The sequence below is a fragment of the Dendrobium catenatum genome, unplaced genomic scaffold (genome assembly GCF_001605985.2).
Source record: "Dendrobium catenatum unplaced genomic scaffold, ASM160598v2 original_scaffold_59640, whole genome shotgun sequence".
Lineage (NCBI taxonomy): Eukaryota > Viridiplantae > Streptophyta > Magnoliopsida > Asparagales > Orchidaceae > Dendrobium > Dendrobium catenatum.
The window spans coordinates 436,872-459,372 of NW_021378092.1; the positions used below are offsets into that span (position 1 = coordinate 436,872).

A 22,501-nucleotide genomic window follows, 5' to 3' on the forward strand; every position below is an offset into this window, starting at 1 on the left:
TAATTATTACAACCTATAATAGATAGCCTAACAATTCATCTCAACTAATATTCCTTATAAGTCCAACTCCTACATGTGTAAGTGAGAATTTTAACTAGCTTACCTAAGGTTAATGATCTTGGGCTTAGGAGAACTTCATATTTATTTAATCTTTTAGTCAATTTATAAGCTTCATTATGTACCATATTTAGACTTTCAAGTACAAATTTTTGATATTTCACTAAGATTTTTGCCTTTTTTTTTCATTTCTTTTTTTCATTTTCGTTTCATATTTTTGCTAAGTACTTCTTAATGATTTTCAATACTTATTTTTCTCTTCTCCTTATGATCATATAAGTTATCATTTTCTATGGTTCATCAAAGGTTTATGATTTGATAGGTACATGCTTATATTACACTTTGAAATTAATCTAAATACTTCATTCTCACAAAACCTTTAATAAATTAATACTAAGGTAATTTATCAAGTGCTTAAGTGCAGTTTAGGAGTTTTATTTATTAGCAAGTATTTAGTTATAATAAAATTTATTAGTTGATATTCAAGTTATTTAATTTTAAATATTTTTTATCTTATATATTATTAATAACCTTAAGTTTTTATTTTTCTTATTATTATTATTTTTAATTTCAAGATATACATTCATAGTAATTATAAGACATAACAGTTGATATTTTAAAGTGCAATACGAATAAATAAAGCCAAATAATAAAGTCAAGCTTACAAGAGATAACAACAAATGATTTTTTTATTAACACCCCCAAACTTTCATACAAAAATACTTTTAAATAAAAATAAAGATGTCCCTCCACCTCTTCTCCTTCATCCTCTCCCTCCTTTGTTTCTGTTGTTGTTACTAGTGCTACTTGATCAAGCCTCTTGTAAAAAATTGGTATTGCAGTGAACACTATCAATTTTGAACCTTAACATAGTTATAATTTTCTAAACATACCAACTAATGCTTTATGAAAATTAGTAGCATAGTCGTACTGCCTATGTTGTATGTCCATTATATAATCTATCTTGTGACTCACTCCCTATTGCCACTTTATATTTTCATGCAGATAATTATGGATGCATATAACCTGTTCCTTAAGATCAGTTGCCTAATCTTGTAAGGGCCTAGGGGCTCTAAGTTGGGCTATAAAGTCTGGCAAGTTCCTCCCTAGTTCCCTAGTAGGTGTCTTACAGGATATGATTTTATTCTTAGTAAGTGCATAAATATGGAAGATCTACTCCTCCCCTAGTTCCCCTAAAACCCCTAGCTTGAATATAAAGGGAATATATTAGAGAGGGAAGCCCGAATCCTATAGAAGTAGAGCCCTCAACCATACCTTAGAGGAAACAAATATATAATTTTCCCTACATATATGGTTAGGCCAATCTGTATGGCATAATTAAGAAAGACCTTGTCCTTAGTGACCTCACTTATATTGATTCTTAGTATTAACCTCACTGAGATGAAGTAGTGTTAAGCCTTGGAGACTTGGGTGAGCGTAAAAATAGGGAAATTTACTAGTTTATCCTCCCTAATCTTCCATTGTGCATTGAAGTTGGCGACAGTGAAGGCTTTCAAAATGTCATCATAATTTACTGGGGCATTTATAAAGGTTGTATAGTCATCAAATTCAAAATTTTGGGTTCCATAAATCCCTTTCATTGTAACAGTATCAAATGGGACTCATTTCTCCCTAACAAAGACTCTGATGAGTATTTTTTGCATTAGTAAGGAATTCTCTGATAATAGGGATTATGCAGGTAATGGGTTTTGCACAAAAGTATCATATATTCTACCTATCCCCATAAACTTCTAAAGCCCCTGGACATATCTTTCTTCAAAAGTTTTTTCTAACAAATTGCTTCTTATTATAAGAGGAAGAAGATAAGGATGTCCTTTTCTTTCCTACTATGGTCTTTGGAACTATTATCTCCTCCAAGAATTACTTCTAGACTTAGGCTTGAGTGCTTTTAAATCGCACAAGAAATGAAATAAGTAGTCATCTTTTTTTTATATATATAGCTAATAGTGTTAGCCTCACGAGCATTATAGTGCTAGCTAGTCAAAGGGTCAACTGGTCAATTGGAAGGACTGACACTATGATGCTATGATCAGATGGCTCCGCGATGCTCTTCTTGGGAACTCTAAATACCAAATTTTTAATTGGTCCTCCATTACAGAGTTTGACATATGGGAGTGCTGAGGAAGACCACCATTGCGATGCTCAACTACTCGAATATGAGGCTTTAATAGGGTGCTATGGCGCTTGAGGTTACATCACAATTATCTTTGAAATCTGATAAAAACTTGAGAGCTTAGTGTTGCAGTTCTTGGGTGCTGATGCTACATTGCAAGATGGATGATTTATTGTAGAGTTGTTGATTTCCTACTATGTTGTAGTGCTCTAATTAAATAATAATTTTTAGAAAGAGCATGCAGTGCAATGCTCAGGGACAACACTATAACTCTCTAAGTCTTATTTTCATATATGAGGTCTAAACTCTAGGCAAAGACTAATCACATCCTATTAACATCATGCACATATTAAACAACACAGTCACACTTCACAATATAGATTTGGGTTGTCCAACTCAATTATCACTCTATTGTGTTTTATATCTCCTCCTATGTAAGGCTTAAGTCATAGTTTATTCACCTTGAAAATTTGGAAATTTTTTTTTATCTTGGATTTTTATAGTTCCATATGGATATGCTCTAACTTTAGTGAATGGACCTGACCACATGGATTTTAACTTCCCAACAAATAATTTCAATCTTGAATTACATAAAAGAACTTCTTATCCAAGGGTAAATTCCTTCTTAATTAGCTTCTGATCATGATATCTTTTTAGTTCTCCTTATATATCTTGACATTCTAATAAGTTTCATTTCTAAACTCCAATAGTTTATTAAGCTATATTAATCTTCTCTCCCAAGCATCTTTTAAATTATAATTCACTTCCTTAACTAACAAAATGCATAATGTTCCAACTCTACTAATAAATTATACGCTTTAAAAAAAAAAGTTTATAGGGTGACATTCCTATATGAGTTTTAAATGTAGCCTTATAAGCCCATTTAACATCATCCAATCTCAAAGACCAATCTTTACTATTAGGGTTTATAGTCTTCTTTAAAACTCTTTTAATTTCCCTATTACTAATTTTTGCTTGTCCACTAGTTTGGGGACGATAAGCAGTTGTTGTCCTATGTTGAATTCCAAAATTTGAAATCAATGGTCAATGCACCAGTTATTCTAAGTCCAACAAAATAATTTTCTTTAAGAATTTTATAACTACTTGAGCATAATTTTTGGGTACATCCACTCCTTCAATCCATTAAGACACATACTCAACTGTTATTAAAATGTATTAATTCCTAAAAGATAAAATAAAGGGACACATAAAATCTAATCCATACGCATTAGATATCTCGAACTCCAACATATAATTTATGGGTGTTTCATTTCTCTTTATAATATTACCTACATGTTGAAACTTATCATATTTTTTAACATATTCATTAATAACCTTAAGTAGAGTAGGCCAATAAAATTCAAATTGTAAAATCTTAGATGTAGTTTTATATACTCCAAAATGACCTCCTAATCAAAATTATGACACTACTAATAATGATACCAGTCTCGTCTAAAGGGATACATTGCCTAATAATTTGATCCTTATATTTCCTAGAAAGATATGGCTCATCCAAAAAAATAGAACATAACATCATGTATGAATTTATGCCTTTGAGTATGTTACATGAAATGGTAGGATACCACTAACAATTTAGTTTACTATATCAACATACCAAGGCACACCTTCATTACTTATAGTAAATAATTTCTCATCAGGGGAAAACACATAGATATCAAACTTGTCATGCACAGGTTTTACTAACTCTAGTCTAGATAAATGACCGACAACATAATTTCTTATTGCTTTCCGATTTAAAATCTCTAATCAAACTTGTGTAATAATAGATTCATCTAATTAACATAGGTTTTGCATCTTTCTTTATTACTAGGCATTTGATTACAAAATGATCAGTGTATATTATAACTTTTGTGTCAATCAATTAAGATCTAAACTTGTCAATAACAAAGACTATGGCTAGTTGTTCTTTTTTAAGTTGTGTTGTAGTTTATTTTGGGCTTCATTTAAGGTTCTACTAACATAGGACTAACATGATTTTTCTTATCCGCTCTCTACCTTAGACTGCTTCTACAACATATTCACTTGCATTACACATAAGTTCAAAGTTAAGTCACCCATTAGGAGTAATAATAATGGATACTAAAATAAAATGCTTCTTCAAAGTTTCAAAGGCTTTTAGGCACTCATGATTAAAGTCAAAAGGGACGTCCTTCTCTAGTAAATGGAATAATGATTTGGCAATTTAATAAAAAATCCCCAATGAATCATCTATAGAAATCAACATGTCCTAGAAAACTCCTTACTTCTTTAACATAGGTATTCAGGAAAAAATTAATATAAATATTATATATGCAAAAATATTATAATAAAATTTATATTAGGAAAACAATTCTAGGAGGAATGATGGGCTTTAAGGATCTTAAATTTATATATTACTATGATATATAACATTCTAAATTGCATTAACTTTAAATTTCTTTAGGGATAGTTTTTCTATTACTTTCTAAAAATAATTTTTTAGTGCAAAAATTTCAAGTTCAAGAAATATTTGTACTAAAAAATTGTTTTAGAAAACAGTAAAAGAACTGTCTCATACGAAGCCTAAGTGTAAATATAAAGACTTTGAAATCAATCAAGATGTAAATTATATTATAATATTCTGATATAATTATTTTTCTAATATTATTATTAGTTTGAAAATCATTAAATATCTTAAATTTGGTATTATATATTTAATTCCATCATGATATAACTAGTTTAGGTTTCATGGCATATTTTTTTTGAAAAAAATTTGGGTAATTGAAATCAATTAAATTTCATATAAATTAAAATTATTTTGATATGGATGTAATATATGAATAATTAATTAAAATTTATATTATATTTATGTTAAAATAAATTTTATGAATTTGAAGATTTTTTTTTTTTGGAAAATAATGTGCATAACATCCAAATATAATTTTTTATTAGGACGTGCTTGAAAATTATTCTAATTTTTTTATGAATGAAAGCAATGTAAATATGAAATATGGTTCTAACCTCAGAGCAAGTTCAATGATTTCAAGGTTAATCATGATCAAATTTGTATCCAAATATCCTAACAAATTATTTTTAATCTTTCATATTTGTTTTGATCAAAATATACTTTTTTTTCTTTTGCATTATGGACTCATTTTTTTGCATGTCAAAAAAATCTTCTTGTTAACATTATTAGAATGATTCAAAAAATATATTTGAATTTTGACCTAAAAAGCAGTCAAACAGACCTAGGTTATCTAAATATAAACTGATTTGGCTATTCCACAACACTCTCCTATCCCTCTAAGTGAAGGGTAGAGGTGTCAAAATGGGTTTTCGGTTACCCAACGCGATTTTCAAATGGCTAAGGAATTTCAAACCAGACCAGACCCACCTGTTGCCGGGTTGACCTGACTCTACCCATTTAACCTGGATATGGTTAATCCGAGCAGGGTGTTGTAGAACGTGCGGGTCTAGGTGGGGCTCACAAGTGCAGGTGCGGTACACTAGATGCGATCACACGGGTGGAGTGCGGATGCTAGGCGCAGCAGCTGAGCGAGGATGCGGTCACGCGGGTAGAATTAACATGATTTTTTAAAACACAGTTTTAGTACATTTTCGTACTAAAATTTAATTTTAAGAACCAATAAAAAAGTAATCCCAAACAAAGCCTTAGAGTTTATTTGAGATCGCTTATGCTTTTTTGCTTCTGTTTTTTAAAGAACATTTTTCAACTATAGTTTTAAACATACTTTTCAAAAATAGCTTTTTTAATACAAAATAAAAAAAAGCAGTTGAAAACCTTTTATTGAATATTTCTTCTGACTCAAAAGCAGTTGAAAACCAGTCTCAAACGAAACATTAGTCGTCGTAATAACTTTATTCCATAGGTCTATAATCCTATGGAATAAGCATAGTCAGACTTTGGCTTCTAAACTCTGGAAAAATATTTATAATACCGCTGTTCAAGTCAAACACTGCTTCAAGTTTAAAGTTACTCAATGTGCTCCTATATCTCTTATGTGGGATCACTGGTTCCAAAATACTACTATTTCTGAGTATTTAGGGGGTTTCCCTACTGATTTCCCTGATTTGCCCCTTATGGATCTCATTTCTGGATTTCAGTGGATTTTCCCTGAGTCTCTTCCTTTGAACCTGAGACATCTGCTTGAGGGTATTACTGATATTGGGGTTGCTGGACCTTGTTTGTTCTGGAAGAACGATAGCAAATACAATTTTTACCGTTTCATTAAGGAATTTTATTCAGATTTTCAATCTTGTTCATGGCACAAACTGGTCTGGGCTAAAAGAAATGTTTTAAAGCATTCGATATTTATTTGGATGGCTTTAGTTGATGGTTTAAAGACTGCAGATGCTCTTCATTTGAGAAATAGCATGGTTTCGAGCACTTGCAGCTTGTGTCACTCTTACAATGAAACTATTTCTCATCTGTTTTTTGATTGTACTTACAAATTCTCAATTCTCACCTCTTTAATTCCCGGTATGAAAAGTTTCCTTCTCATGCCATCTATTATGCAGGTTTTTGAATGGTTAAAAGTGCATTATAAAAGTAATGGCAAGATTAGAAACTTCTATTATATGATTGTTTGCTGTATTATCTACCATATTTGGAAAGAGAGGAATGGTAGAAGGTTTGGGAACTCTTCTAACTGTCATACGACGTTGCTTTATAACGTTAAGAGAAACATCTATGAGAAATTGGTTAAATGGGAGAATTCTCTGGATTTGATGGCATTATTGTAAGTTGGCTACTTTCTTACTGTTGGTATCTCTTTGTGGCCCTTTGCTGCACCCGTGCCCATTCGATTTCACAAAGCCTTCCTGGACGATGATGAAGCTCCTGTGTTTTGTGTTCCCTTGGACGGCCTATGGGAAACCAGGGAACTGTCCCCATGCTGAACTTCAATTTTGTATTGCTGAGTCCAAGTTTTTACAGGCTTGGGAGCTCTGTTTTGCGGTATCCGATCCAGTTCACAACCTGCTATTTTGTCTCTTCAGCTCAGTATCTGCGACTTGTTGCATCTTCTTTTACTATTATGAGCTATTCCAACTTCCTTTACTGCTTTACTACTTTACTGTTTCACTGTAGTAATGTTTTTTGGTTTTTCTGCAGCTAAGGCTGATAGAAAGTTAGAGGTTTGTTTTTGTTATGCAGCATTTTTTATGCTGATAGTTTTGTTGACTATTTCTGGTTGGTTGTGGTTATAGTCAACATTTTTTTTTTCTGTATTCATTTTGATGATATAATATGGGCTTAGGCCCCAAATTTTCCCAAAAAAAAAAAAAAAAACTTTATTCCATAGAGATGTAGGCTCAATAGTCTGATTCCAAGTTTCTACAACTATCTTTAATATCAATCATATTATATTCTTCATGAGACAAATAATTGAGAAATAATAAAACAGGTAATTTATGGTAGTTAGAAAAGACAAATAATTTATACTTTGAACTTTTTTTTTTCTTATTTTAATCATGCTTCATTAATTCTCTCTCTTCATTAACTCAATTCTCATTTATAATGGTTTACAGTGGCACAAGCAAATTTTAAAAGGAGCATATAACATTTATTTGATTTTATTATTAATTATATGTTATTTAGAATGTTATAAATTTTGGAAAAAAATATAATCATCAATGTTGCGCTATACTTCAATTTAAGTGCTTGGTTCACCTTAGGCTTCGAGTTGTTGGTCGACTTCTTGTGAAAACTCTCACCAATATCAATGGACATTTCCTTCTATCTAAAGCTTGACATTAAAGATATCAATATATATTCAATGACATTGATAATAAAATTATTTTAGAATGATTTTAAAATATAAAAATGTAAGGAGACTGTAAACATTAAGTGTTTTCACTTGTAAGTTTTTTATTTTATTTTATAATTTATCTCTTTATAATAATAACTCCAACAAAATATTTTTTTGAAATCATCAATATGGGTCCCAAGCCCAAATAGAAAAGGTTGAGGATATTTTAAAATGAAAAATTTGTGGCCCCATAAAAAAAAATATCTTGGCTTTGTCACTGCTTATTAGTTAATGATAGCAATGGTTGAGAGATTGTCAAAACTTTTTTAGAACTTAGTATTCCTGGAGAGTTATCTCTAAGTGCTATTATATTTGAATCAAATCTCACATCTCCAATAATGATGATAGCATATTTATTCTATGATGAAACATCAGAGTTTGATTCAATGAATGAGTGGCAAGTAGAGGTTTTTTCATATAAATGTATTTCCTTATAAGGCAAGAACTCCAATTTTCTCTTCTCAAATGCTTTATCTTCAATACTAACTCAAACTTTGTAGTTTAGGTAGGAGTAAAAGACTTAAATGATCTCTTGAAATAAAGCTTCATGGGAGTAGTAGTCTAAGGCTTCGTTTGGAACAACTTTCCTATTGCTTTTTAAAGCAGCTTTGTATTACAAAATTTTTCAATTCAAGAATTTTTTGTACTAAAATTAAGATGCTTTAGAAAGCAGTAAAAAAGTCATCTCAAATGAAAACTAAGTTTTCTCTTCCTTAACTTTCTTCAATTTAGATTTAAAATTCAAGATAATGATTATATATTTTAATTTAAATGGTGGTCAAAGGATCGTAGTCAAGTGATATAGGTTGAAGAATTGTAATCAAGTGATAATGGTCAGGGAATCATTGTCAAATAATGGTGAATAAAGTACAATAATTTGCAAGGGAGGTCGAAGGACCATAGCTAGGACAAAGTGGTCATAGTGATGTTCCAATTGTAGTATTTGGGTAAGTATTTAATGATAGCAATTGAGCACTTGATCGACAATGGCTATTAGACAAAAATTGGAATGCGGTGTTCTATATGACATTGTTTAGATGGCGATGTTCCAGTTAGGGTGGTCCCTTAGTGGTGTTCTATCGATGTTGGTCGAATAATAGTGGTAAGATGGAGCTTTAAGAATCTTCATGACTCTGAACTCTCTTAAATCTCAAGCAATGGTCCCTCTCATGCAGAGAGTATGACTTTATTTATATTTTTAAGGACATAATGCATAAAAATAGTCAAAATCTAACATACTCTATTAGACAACTCATATTGATTTCTTTCATCAAAGACTATTCTTCATTATTTGGGTGTCTTAATGATGTTAGAATTAAACAATCTTAAGTGATTTGTCTCATTGAGATTCTCGATTGAACTATAAGCATGCAAGATTTTGAGATCATTTTGTCATCCAATTAGTATTCTAAAATTTCTAAATATACTTCAAGTGTTTGATTTGGACTTAGATTGGACTATTCTTATTTTTGATGGGTTTCTCACATCAAGATGTTTAGTTTGACTACAAGTTTATTGAAATTGATGTTCAGGTGATTCTGATTATGAAAGTTTCTAATTCAAATATGTATTACGAATCATGATTATGAAAGTTTCTAATTCAAATATGCATTAAGAATCATGCTTTATTAGGTCAAAATTTTATGACAAATCTATAAAAAATAATTCATAATGACATGGTTGGATTTAAAAAAAAAACATTAGTTTGTATTTATCTATATCTACAAAAATACTAATCTCTTATGACATTAATACTAGTTGACCCAAAATTGTTTGGGTATCCAAATGTATGAAGTAAATATTATTTTAAAGTATACTTCACTGAGGACTGATTAAAATATTTGGTGAAAATTTAGATAACATAAGTTCAAAAACTAATCATCAGAATAGATAGATTCAAATCAAAACTTGAAACACATGGTATGAGGTAATATATTTCAATATAATTATAACACTTTTTTATAATTTTTATTTGTTTCTAAGATTAGTTATTTTTCATATATTTTAACCAAATTTACTGTATTCTTATGTGGTTTTGTAGAGTAAATTTTTTATTAGTGCTTAAACTGATTTTACTCTCATTTAAAATTGTTATCTTTATAATCATCATCATATTATTTGTGGACGCTCACTTGTGTTTTTGATGTTTGATCACCTAGCTGAATAACTCATGTAGTTGAGTTAGTTATTTACAATGAGCATAATAATTTCAATAAAGTGTTCTATTGCTTATTCAAATTATGACACTTTAGATAACTTCCTTGGTGGCATTAATATGTTGAGTTGATTGCTTATTAGATCTTATGCTATACAAGTGAAACATTTGTTTTAAATTTTTATGTCTAGTACTCATTTTAGCATAATTATCAATATGTCACCTGAAATTCCATTTGATTAAGTATGTATCTCAATGCAATAATTGAGTTAGAATTTCTAGTATTAAATTCAGGAATATTAGAACTCTAATTTCAATAACTTTATAATCAAACTAAACATATCAATAAGATGAACTCAATGACAACAAAATTGATTTGATCCAAGTTCAAACAAGCTGCATTAAACACTCAAAGCATACTTGAAAACTTCATTATATTAATTGAAGATAAAATGATGTCCAAATCTCACATGCTTATAATTATATCATGCATCTCAATATGACAAATCAAATGACTATAATATCACTTTAGTTAACATCATTAAGACACTTAAATACTAAATGAAGTGTATATAATTAAGAGAACTAATAGAAAATTCTTGATAGAGTGTTCCAAATATTTACTATATTTTTGGAATATATACCACTATAAAAATTAAAAATTGACCCACACTCTCTGTATGCAGGGGATCATGACTTAAGATTTAAGAGAGCTCAAAGGATTGAGGAATCCTAAAGCTCTATCAGACCACCCAAGTTAGACTATTGCCTTCAGATCATCATATTCCAGCTACCACCATCCAACTAATGTCATTTTACCATTGTCATTAAACCATCATTATTCGACTAGTACCATTTAACCTTCATTGTCCAACCTCTATTATATATGTAACATCTACTATTTCGAGACTCAGGTAACTAACTTAATTTTGCATGAATGTTCACTTAATCTTGATCTAATTATGTATTTTAAGTCATGTAGTGTTTAAATTAGCTTAAAAAGAATTAGAATTGATGAAGGGGTAGAGAAAACAATATGGAGTGAAAATGGCCCTTTGAGCATTGTGGGGTTGGGAGAGTTGGCATTGTGACTTTATTATCTTTATTTAAAAATGGATTTAGGGGAGAGCTGTGGTACTATATGGCACTATCGTGTTTCTCAATTCTTAGGTAAGAGGAATCTGGGATAATCTAAAATATTATGGGTGAGTCGAATAACACTAGAGAGGTGAGTACTGCAACGCTAGATGCAAAATGAGGTTCATGTACTAAATATCTAACCCTCACCTTAGCCCTCACTTACCAGAGAAGAAGATGAGGGGAGGGAGAAGAGAAAATGAGAGATAAATGTGAAATCCTAGGACCTAATAGAACGATTGAAACCCTAAACATATACTTAAATAACTAAACCATTAATCCAAGAGAACCAGAGCTACAAAAATCTAACTAATAAAATAATATATATATATATATATATATATATATATACTTTCATCAAAATTTATATACAATAAAGAAAGTTCGTAAAGGTTGTTAAACCTCAAAGAACTAACTCGAGGCTAACCAAGATGCGGGAAGGGGTGAATTGGTAAATTAAAAATTTCTTAAAAAAAATCTTTTTATAACTATTTTAATATCTAAAAATAGACAATTTTATCAATTAATACAAAAGAAAATTAATTTTATAATAAAAAAAAGATTAGTGTTTTCAACCACACAGTTATTTATAGAAAATAAAGTGAAAAAATAATAAGAATAAACACACCAGAATTTATAGTGGCTCGGTCTAATATGACCTACATCCAGTCCTCAAAAACCTCCATTCCAAGTATTGCACCAAAATAAGGGTCTCTCCTTTTACCCCCATATTAAGGTGGAGAAGCCCTTATAAATCACTTTCACCAACCCGGTGTTGCGGAGAACTAAATGCTTTTCACACCCTTCAGGTGATGGCAGCATACCTCAAAGTTTTTTTCTCCTTCTAGAAGAAGGAAGAGTGTCTTGAATCGCTCGGGTCATACATTATGAAATTGGGGGGTCATCATGTATGATCAGTTGAAAAACTATGGTATTTTGTCTTGTATGGTAGGCGAAGATAAATTATGGTCCTATGAATTGCTCTGGTTGTACAGTAGAATCATCACCAATCATCTTGTATGATTTGATCAATTAAGTTAATCATAATTGTTCCCCTAATAATAGGATCAATTTAGGCATGATTGTTATATATTATACAGTACGATGAATATTATACAGTACGATTAGAACAAAATTTGAATTTTAAAATATTGTCTAAATTATAATTAGCAACTATTTTCATGATTATAACTGATCATCATCATATACAATAAGGATCATTCAGTATGATTAGTTTAATCAATCTTAATTAACAAAAGTTCTCCAGCTAATGATTTTTATGTTTAACTGATCATCCAATATGATGTAAATTATATAATACAATTAGTTCAAAAAACTCATATTCTTCTTAACTCACCCCCTTGAGTGTGTTTGTGCAATGTTACTCAGTTTTAGGATCCACTAAAATACATGATGACTCAAGAAAGATAAAAGGTACATAAAGACTGAAAAATACAGACTTTAATCCTAGTCTATCCAAACTTGAGCTGATAGAAGTTGCAAGTGAATAGTGGACCTGAAATGTTAGTGAGTAGGATAAAATAGATATGAAATAAACTCAATTATAAAGAGATAGTATAATAAGAAATCCAATAATATTTGTTATCATCAAATCATAAAACTTGAGTCCATATTTGAAACAATCTTCCTCTTTTTTTATAATGGAAAACATTGTTGGTTTATGTTTGAAAAGTGTTCTTCTATTCCTAAGCTCCCCTTCACAAAGTAAATTCTTTCAAAAATAGGGGAGGTGTTGGTTTATTTTAAAATGAAAAAATAACACATAACAAAAGAGCATAAAATATTAAGAGACAAACATATAATTAAACATTTCATAATAAAATAAAATCTACCAAAAACATGCTACTCCCCCTTTTGACATAAAAAAAAGGGGGAAACAATAATAAAAATAGGAAACTATAAACAACAAAAAGTACAAGAGTAAACAACGATCATAAAATAAAATAAAATAAAATAAGGAGAGATCTTGATCAGGTGGAGGTGGAGGAGGTGTGGTTGAAAGCACTGGCAGGGTGAGGTAGAAAAAAAATAGACCAGGAAAGCTCCATGAAGGAAAATATATCAAATCACAATAAAAAAAATTTACAACAAAAATCAAACAATCAAGCAAAAAGAGAAAATACACACCAAACACCAAATTATTTTTTTATATTGTCAATTAATTTTAACAAATGATAATTTTACCTCATGATTAGATTAAAAACTCAAGAAAAAAATGCATTGACAATGCTTAAACCCAAAAAGGCTAGAGATTTAAATTTTGTTATCCATAGCTTAAGCTCCTTATAGGTTAAAATCATTTTAAACAAGAAAACTAATTCAAAAAATAAATTAGAGATGAAATGTGTTCTTTTCAAAATGAAACGTGATCTTTTCAAAAATCTTTTTAAAAATATATTGAATAGAATAGCATTGCAAAGTGATGAATTAAGAATCATGATTTTTAAATTCAAGTGTAAAAGATATCAATTGACACATGAATTTTTTTAAGATTTAAATATTTGAAAGAAAGGGAAGTTAACTCATTGTGAATTGATTTTGCGCCTCTTTATCAACTTTTGGCACACATTATGCATTTTTTTATTTTTAATATACTTTGTGCATCTTGCAATTATTTGGCAGAGTTTGTACATCTTTTCAGTTTTGGGCTCATTTTATGCCTCTTTTCATTTTTGTAAACTTACTTCCTTTCTAAATCTTTAAAAAAAGAGTCTTCTCAGTTGTAATATTATCTTTTAAATATAAGAGAAGAAAAACTCACTCTTTTATATAAGGAAGAGTAAACCACAAAGTAAAACCCGATCCATATGATTGAGATAAATAACTTGATTATGAAAATTTGAACTAGATTCATTGACTTGAAAAAAATATTCATATAAGATAGAGGACTGTATGAAGCTAAAGCAGATCTTAACTTTTAGGTCCAATTTTTAATTTGAAATAGATTTTGATTTAAAAAGAAATTATGCCACTAAAGGAGTTAGTGGAAAAAATATAATCACCATTTTTTTTCATTTACTATTTTAGAGGAGTCAATCACTACGTACATAATATTATAAAAAAATATGTTAAGATTTTCATTTAAAGAAAAAAGTTTACTATTGAAGTGAGTAGTGATCAGATTCTTAAATTTTAATTTTTTTTAAAGAATAATACAAAAAGAATAAACAAACATATGCATAAAAGCAGAAAAAAAAACATACAACACTGAAAGATAGAATAGAAAACAAAAACATAATATTTAGATTTCAAACATTTAAAGCATATAATTTTAGGCTTGAATATTTATGGCATATAATCTAGTTCTTAAGATATTGAATGTCTCAAAAGTACATAATTTTGTAAAGATATCTGCAAGTTGATTTTCAATGGCTACATGATGTAGCACTATTTCTCCTTTGGTGACATGGTCCCTAGTGAAATGGTGTCTTATGTCTATATGTTTGATCATGGAGTATTGTATTAGATTCTTTAAAATTTATATAGTATTAGTTTTATCACACAAGATTGAACGGGGCCTACAGGTAGTCCTAAATTTAATATTTATTATTTTAACCAAAGAACTATGCCACATAACTTCCAAAGGCTATATATTCTACTTTAGTAGTGGATATGACTACTGAGTTCTATTTTCTATTAGAATAGGAGACTAAAGATTATCCTATGAGTTGGTAGGTTCTAAAAGTATAAATACTCCAATGAGTTCAACCATCCAGCTTAATAAAGATGTAGATGAAAAATCAATTGATCAGAAGAGGTATAGAGGGATCATATGATTATTACTATATTTAACAGCTAGCAAACTTGATATTATGTTTAGTGTATGTCTATGTGCTAGATTTCAAATTAATCTAAAAGAATATCGCATGACTACATGAAAATAATTCTTAGGTACATCATAGGCACCCAAAACCTAGGCATTGATATCCTAGATAAATCACCACCTTTGAAATTATAAATATTAAGATTTAGGTAAAATTAAATTTTAATAATTTCTTTTAGATTTTTAAAATAGTTTAATTAAAAAAATATTTATTCTTGCTACAGTGATAGCTAAGTCAACATATTTGAGTTGGCAGCAAGTTGCATATTTAATAGATAACTTTATATTTTAAAATTTTTATACTTAATTACATAATTAAAATTTTATTATTACTTACTTTAAATTTTAAATTTTGACCTTCGTGATGTGGAAAAATTATTCTGTCCGGACAACGTACCAAGCAGTACCCAATGTATCGAGCACGTTACCGAGTGCAGTACTGAGCACCTACTCATGTGGCACTTTTTTATTAATCTCTAGACACATTCCGTGTCCGTACACAATAATCTATCTAGCATATAACATAAAATTTTCATTTAAAAATATTTTATTGATTTATCTTTCAAATGAGTACTTAAAAGCTTCTCAGGGTTTAAGCCTCTCCTCTCTCACTCTCTAGGGTTCCGGCCATGGAGTACGTGAATCCTCTCACCGGATTTCGCTTAGATGGCCGACGCCCCAACGAAGTAACCTTTTGCTACTGCTTCTCTCTCATACAGCCGTACACTTTTTACAAATTCAAAACTACGATCGTAATCGCAAATACTAATAATTTGATTTCCAGATGCGGCAAATCCGCGGGGAAATCGGTGTTGTTGCCAAGGCTGATGGGTAACTTCTTCTTCCTTTTTGCATTCTTGAGCGCTTTCCCTTGGGTTTACTGGTTTCTTGAATCATTGGAGGTTCGAAACATGCATTTTGTTGTGTTCAGTTCTCATCTTTAGTCATTGTTAAATGCAGCTCCGCTCTCTTTGAAATGGGAAATACAAAGGTCATCGCTGCTGTGTATGGACCTAGAGAGGTCTTATCTTTTCTCTGTTCTCCATGATTCGCTGATTGCTTAAATTTTCTTCCTTGTTTCCAAATTATAAATTTAGTTTGGTGGCTGATTTCGCCTGAAACCGACGTTATTGATCATTTCTTCTATGGTATCTGTTGATTTTGTTGGGGCATTATATTTTGAATTGTTTGGGCTGATAAAATGCTTGTATTGACATGTCTCAGGTGCAGAATAAGGGCCAACAAATGGACGGTCAGGCATTGGTACAGTTTCTTCATATTCGGTAGACCTAGGGATTGCTTAGTAACAAGTGGGATTTAGTAAATCCTGGAGGCGTGAAATCCTTAAAACTGTTTAGAGAAGTAAATGTTAAATCTAGTTAACTCTTACTAAACTGTTTGATGGATGTTCTTAAGATTTAGAATTTTGATGAAGGAGAGTCTTGTAAATATTTCCTAAATCTGGGATTTAGCCTAAAGCAGGAGGCAAAACAGATTCAAATAGGTGGGGTGATTATGTGGTTCAAAAACTTTTTTGAAAGAATTTAGCCCAAATCCTGGCTAAATTTTGCTAGCAAACTACCTCTTAACTCTGTAGTCTGCATTAATTGGTTTTGGCATTGGAATTCGTTAAATATGTATAAGGTTTTGAATGTTCTTACAGGTGCGTTGTGAGTATAGCATGGCTAACTTCAGCACAGGTGATCGTGCCAGGAAATCCAAGGGTGACAGGTGAAGCTTGCTTAAATAATTTTCACAGTTTGTCATAACATAGTTTTGTCAGCAACATTGTTAAAAATAACTTTGATGTGTATTATAGGAGATCCACAGAAATATCTTTAGTTATTAGGCAGACGATGGAAGCAAGTATATTAACACATTTGATGCCGCGTTCTCAGGCAAGATTCTGAAACCTGGCATTATGCTTTAAATGATAGTCATCTGACATTAATAGCTGCTTTATATGATTAACAGATTGATATATTTCTTCAAGTACTTCAGGCCGATGGTGGTATGTATTTTCTCCTATTTATATCATTTATTTTTTTCTGCACATGTAATTTCTCTAGAATAGAGTAATAAATAAAGGGGAAATGAGATAAAATAGTTATGGTGAGAGAAAATGAGGTCTATGGACTTAGTCAAGAAGGGTATTTCGGACTTCACTTTGTATTGGATTTTTTCTCTTAAATGACATGGGATAGGGCTTAGTGGAAATTTTGCTAACAAGAGGATATGTTCCATCAGGGAGTAATTGAATGGAAATTTTGAGTGCTATTTCATTTCTGATAAATTAAGAGAACGAAATATGATATTAATTATAAACATAACCATAAAGCAAGTAATTACTTAAGAAGGGTAAAGCTAAGTTAGCTTTTAGGAATTTGAAAATATAAAATTTTAAGGATAGATAAGGTATCAATTGAGATTTGGGGAATTATGATGGATATGATAGTGATATTTTTAAAGTATGTTTTTCAGTAAAGCCCTGGAGTTAAGTGCATGCATATGATAGGAGAAGTTGTTTGATATTTTTCTCTATGAATAAATGAAATATTCTCAATTTTAATGGAGAATAATGAAACAAAAGTTGAAAAAAAATAACATATTGAAGATTTAATTTGGTTTGTGCCTCAAGGATTTTTATGAATTGAGGAAGATTCATAAAGCAACTCCAAACAACTGAGAATTTGATTAAAGTTAATGATAATGTTGATGATGTTTTAATTTCTTATGATTCATATCTAATTGAAGAATAACTTTCTATTTTACTTTTGTAAGTTTCTGTTCAATCCCATGCTTTGAATTTTTTTTTGTAAAATACCTTTGGAGCTATTAATCTGTGCAGACACCGGACGTCCGGTTAAGTGCTGGGTACCGAACGCGGGTACCCTGCTAGGTACTGAGCAATGGGATGATGTGGCGCATTTTTATTAGTCTCTGGACGCCGTTCGGACTCCGCATAGAATAATAAATCCATCCTTTGACACTAAGTTGGTTTTGCTTTAGGAACGAGGTCGTCATGTATCAACGCTGCAACTTTAGCATTAGCTGATGCTGGGATTCCAATGCGTGATCTTGTCACGTCTTGTAGTGCTGGATATCTGTGTAGCACTCCTTTACTGGGTCTGACTTGTTTTATTCAGTTATTTTTTTAAATCATTATGAAAAGGAATTTATAAAATCTTATGGTTCAAACCTGAATTTCAATCTTCAGATTTAAACTATGTTGAAGATAGCGCTGGAGGTCCAGATGTCACCGTGGGCACATTAGTAAAGATGGATAAAGTGACTCTGCTTCAGGTGATATCTTATTGCTGATTGATGATTGACTTTTTTTTTTTCTTTAGTTGCATGCGTGTTTTGCTCAAATTTTAATTGATCTTTTGGACCAAGGTTTTGCTGAACTTCTGTACTTGCAAATAATTGTAATTTATGCTGAAAATTATAAATATTATAGAGAAGGAATGGTAAGTTAAGTAAGACTGCTTCCATTGTGATATGGAGTTTCTAGGAAAGAATTAAAACACCACGTTAACTGTAGAAGTAAGGTTGTGTGCATCAACTTCTCTTTCGGGCCTGCATTGGTGAGGGCCACGTGCATTATATAGGCCCTTTGTAATGCTTATGACGGAATTTCCAAGCAATTGTAGTCTATATGAAAAACAACGAAGCATCATAAGTGAGATTATCACAGAGGGCAAAGTGCTATTTGTCATATGTGATTGGATTGTGTATTTTGAAATTCGGTATTTGATATTTAATTTTTATGGATATGATATTAATAGCTATTTATCAATATTATTAGAAGTTAAGTAATATTTAAGTGTGATAGTTTTAAATATTTTGAATCTACTATAAATAATGGGTTAACATAACTTCTAAACTGATGATTGAGTGGTTAAAATGAAGAGATGCTTCAAGATTTTATGTGATAAGAGCAAGTATATTATGAAAACATAAACAGCAAATTCTAGAAAATTGAAATTAGGCTGGCTTTATTGTATGCATCCTAGTGTTGGATAGTAAGAAAGTAGTTGATTGTGAAGTCTTACATGACAAAAATATGAGTATTGAGATGGATGTGCGACAAAATTAGGAACATAAAATAAAAAAATGAATATATTAGAGAGTTGATTATAGTGCCAACTATTAAAAATAAGTAATTGAAAATAACTTTAGGTGATTTGGATATATAGAATGAAAGACAAAATATGCATCTATTTGATATGTAGATAAAATCAATATTGAGGATCAAGAAGAAGGGTAGCATGGAAGTTAGTTGTTCAAAATGATTTGCAAGGAATAGATTTAACTTATACTTTGTAGGAATGAATGAAAAATAAATATTTATAAATCCTATCCACAATGTTTGGGAGAAGGCTAATGGTGATGATGATTGATGACTATAGCTTGTAAACAAGAAGATAAAAAAAAAAACTCATCAGTTGGTGTAAGCCATGAGTAGAAAATGCCATTGTTGTAGTTCCTAATTAGTTATTAACCATTGATTTTTTAGTTTTTTTTTAAATAAAAAGATTATTTTACTGTCCATAAGCTTCAATGTTGTTTATCTGATGTGGAGCTCACTCTTACTAATTGATTTACAGATGGATGCGAAATTACCAGTAGATATGTTTACAGATGTGTTGCAACTTGCCATAGAAGGATGCAAAGCAATAGCAAATTATATTCGGGAAGTAAGAATCTTTCAAGTTTTTTGCAATCCTTCCTTTGTCATTCTACTGCTCTACCTTTTCATTTACTGAGAGTCTGAGATATGTATGGGAATAAAATTTTATTAAGTATCTTAATATATTTTATATCAGGATGGGAGTATTATTATTTCACTTCTGCTTAATTTCACATGCCATGTGCTTTTTCATGAATATGAATAAGTTATTAAACAATTCCTACTAAACTTATACAATCATGATAGACAAAATAATACGATTATAATTGGGAATGTTTAATAATTAGTTTTATTTTTCTAATAGTTTAATTGTTTCATCTAATAGTTTAGTTATATTGAGGAATAACATGTTATGCATGAAATTAATGTCGCATTTGATAAAAATAGGCCTATCTTGATAAAAAAACATATCTGGATATATTGACAAATCTTTTCTCCTTTTTTGGTGGATTCCCATCATTTTTGCAGCTGTGGATCACATGATCATTAACAATATGGAGTTTTTTGTTGAAGAAAATTGGCTCAAGATTTTATTATTAAATTCTTAAATAGGATTGGTCTTAAAATCGTTGGATTTGCTTTGAGATGAGTGTAATATATAATTTAATTGATTTTATATGTATTATGTTTATCTTGAAGTAAATCTAATAACCATAAGATTCATTCTAACTAATATTTACTCATGATATTTTATCCCAATTTTTTAACCTTTTTCTGCTTTAGGTTCTCTCAGAAATGAATTACCTTTTTTTTTTTGAGAAATGAATTACCTTATTCGGTGCTGCAGGTTTATTGACAAGTATTCTGCCTTGATATCTTTTATGTCCAGGTTCTTTTGGAGAACACAAAGAAACTTGAATGTATGAGGGGAAGTTAGAATAAAGGCAAAGATGGAAGGTATATCATCATTTTCTTAGATTTTTTGTTGTCATTTTACAATTTTGTTATGCTCAATTGCCACTCTTGTGGAATGTGAATTTTTCGAGGTATTATAAAATATTATAACTATCGTGTTATGGGTGAAAGAATGCGATGACAGAGCAGTTTAATATTCACAAATCATTCAGGTTTAATAATGTAAAAGCATGAAGTGAAGTTCAGAGGTGGTGGCTCAATGGTTGGGAGGTTTCCTCTGTCGCATGCCTCATGCTGGAGCTCACTCTAACACACTTGGGTTTCGTTTGGGATGGCTTTTTTTGTTACTTTTTAAAACAATTTTCTAATATAAAAATTAGAGTTTTTGTACTAAAAAAGTGTTTTAAAAAGCAACAAAAAAGTTGCCCCAAACGAAGCCTAAGCCTTCGTTTGAGACAGCATTCTTACTGCTTTTCAAAGTAATTTTTAGTACAAAAATTCTAATTTAAAAAATTTTTATACTAAAAACTGTTTCATAAAGTAGTAAAAAAAATGTCCCAAACAAAACGTAAGTGTTAACTTCCAATTAAAATTATGATTATTTTTTTCTCAATAATAAAAAAAAAATCTCAAACACTAGCCGAAGAATATTTAGAATCATATAAATGTTGATAAATGAAAGGTTTATTCATAAGTCCTACTTTTCATGAAGTTGTAATGGCATTTTATATCATCAATATTGTTGAAAAGGTTTAAATAGAAGGTTTGTCCATAATTATGAATGGCATTTAATGTCTTATAGCTTTTTCCAAATCTTTGGATGAATAGTTAGAACATCATGAAGTATTTAAAGTGTTAAATCTTACAAATGAACATGTTATCTCTCCAAAATGAAGTTATTTCAAATAACTGCTTGATGTTTTGGACAATACTATGACAATCATTTTTATTGATAGATGTGTTGAATTTGCATATAAATTTTTTTAATGAAATTTTAGATGTTAAACAAATTGTCATGTATAAATTATGCATAATAATATGAGACAAATAAAGTTGTAGCCTATAATAAATGTACCATTATTATCTTTTATATCACAAGGATTAGGTGTTAAACTTATTTCAATAACGATAATAATAATAAAATATAATTAAGATATAATTTTTAATTATTAGTGTTACATATAGGATCTGAGGAAATCCTTTTATATTAAAAATTTAAAATGCCAACATTTATGAATGTTCTTGATAATGAAAGATACCATCATAAAGGAAATTCCTACCTGGTTTTACCAATGGTGGGAAAATATGACGTTTGGTTAGAAATTTTGTTCAACGCAACTAAAATAATAAGCTCATATCTTTTAATATTCATAATTCAAAATGCCTATGGAAGCCCAAAGATTTTAAAGACAATTTTTCTTTAGTCTTAAAACACGCAAGTCTGCTTTGGAAGCATGTAGGATATCTCCTAATAAAATAAATTATGGAATTTATCTATTGGAGCACATAAAAAAATGCTGGAATTTTTTTAATGTTGATGGTTCCTAGTCCCAGCATACTTTAAGGCTTCCTTTGGGATAGCTTTTTTTTAGGTGTTTGCTAAAGCAATTTTTTTGAATTAATTTTTTTTTTTTGAAAAATAATAAGTTGTTTCAAATGAAACCTAAATGACCCCATGTGAAATGTGACTGTAAATAACAACATGATAACATCTTTTAATAACTTGACTAATTCTTCAAGCAAAAGCTTATAAAAAACAACTTTGCAGGAAATTTAAAAAAATCACAAATGAAAATAAAGGAGTTAACAATGCTCA

The 22,501-nt window shown here is 30.1% G+C and overlaps 1 protein-coding gene across 1 annotated transcript; it reads left to right on the forward strand.

Annotated features, from left to right (window-relative positions):
• Positions 1–15,716: 15,716 nt before the first annotated feature.
• Positions 15,717–20,881, forward strand: LOC110109687 (exosome complex component RRP41 homolog). The gene is made up of 11 exons (XM_020840878.2): positions 15,717–15,823; positions 15,922–15,968; positions 16,098–16,158; positions 16,362–16,400; positions 16,801–16,868; positions 16,957–17,035; positions 17,112–17,148; positions 18,147–18,263; positions 18,355–18,440; positions 19,748–19,837; positions 20,660–20,881. Exons 1-11 carry the CDS (start codon positions 15,767–15,769, stop codon positions 20,705–20,707), a joined length of 729 nt encoding a protein of 242 aa, XP_020696537.1. The 5' UTR covers positions 15,717–15,766; the 3' UTR covers positions 20,708–20,881.
• The last annotated feature ends 1,620 nt before the right edge of the window (positions 20,882–22,501 follow it).

Excerpts from the sequence above, each read along its gene's own strand:
- LOC110109687 (XM_020840878.2), top strand. The coding sequence starts at position 15,767 with ATGGAGTACGTGAATCCTCTCACCGGATTTCGCTTAGATGGCCGACGC. Across the intron at positions 15,969-16,097 it reads GTTGTTGCCAAGGCTGATGG|CTCCGCTCTCTTTGAAATGG; the intron begins GTAACTTCTTCT and ends TGTTAAATGCAG. Across the intron at positions 18,264-18,354 it reads GTGTAGCACTCCTTTACTGG|ATTTAAACTATGTTGAAGAT; the intron begins GTCTGACTTGTT and ends TTCAATCTTCAG.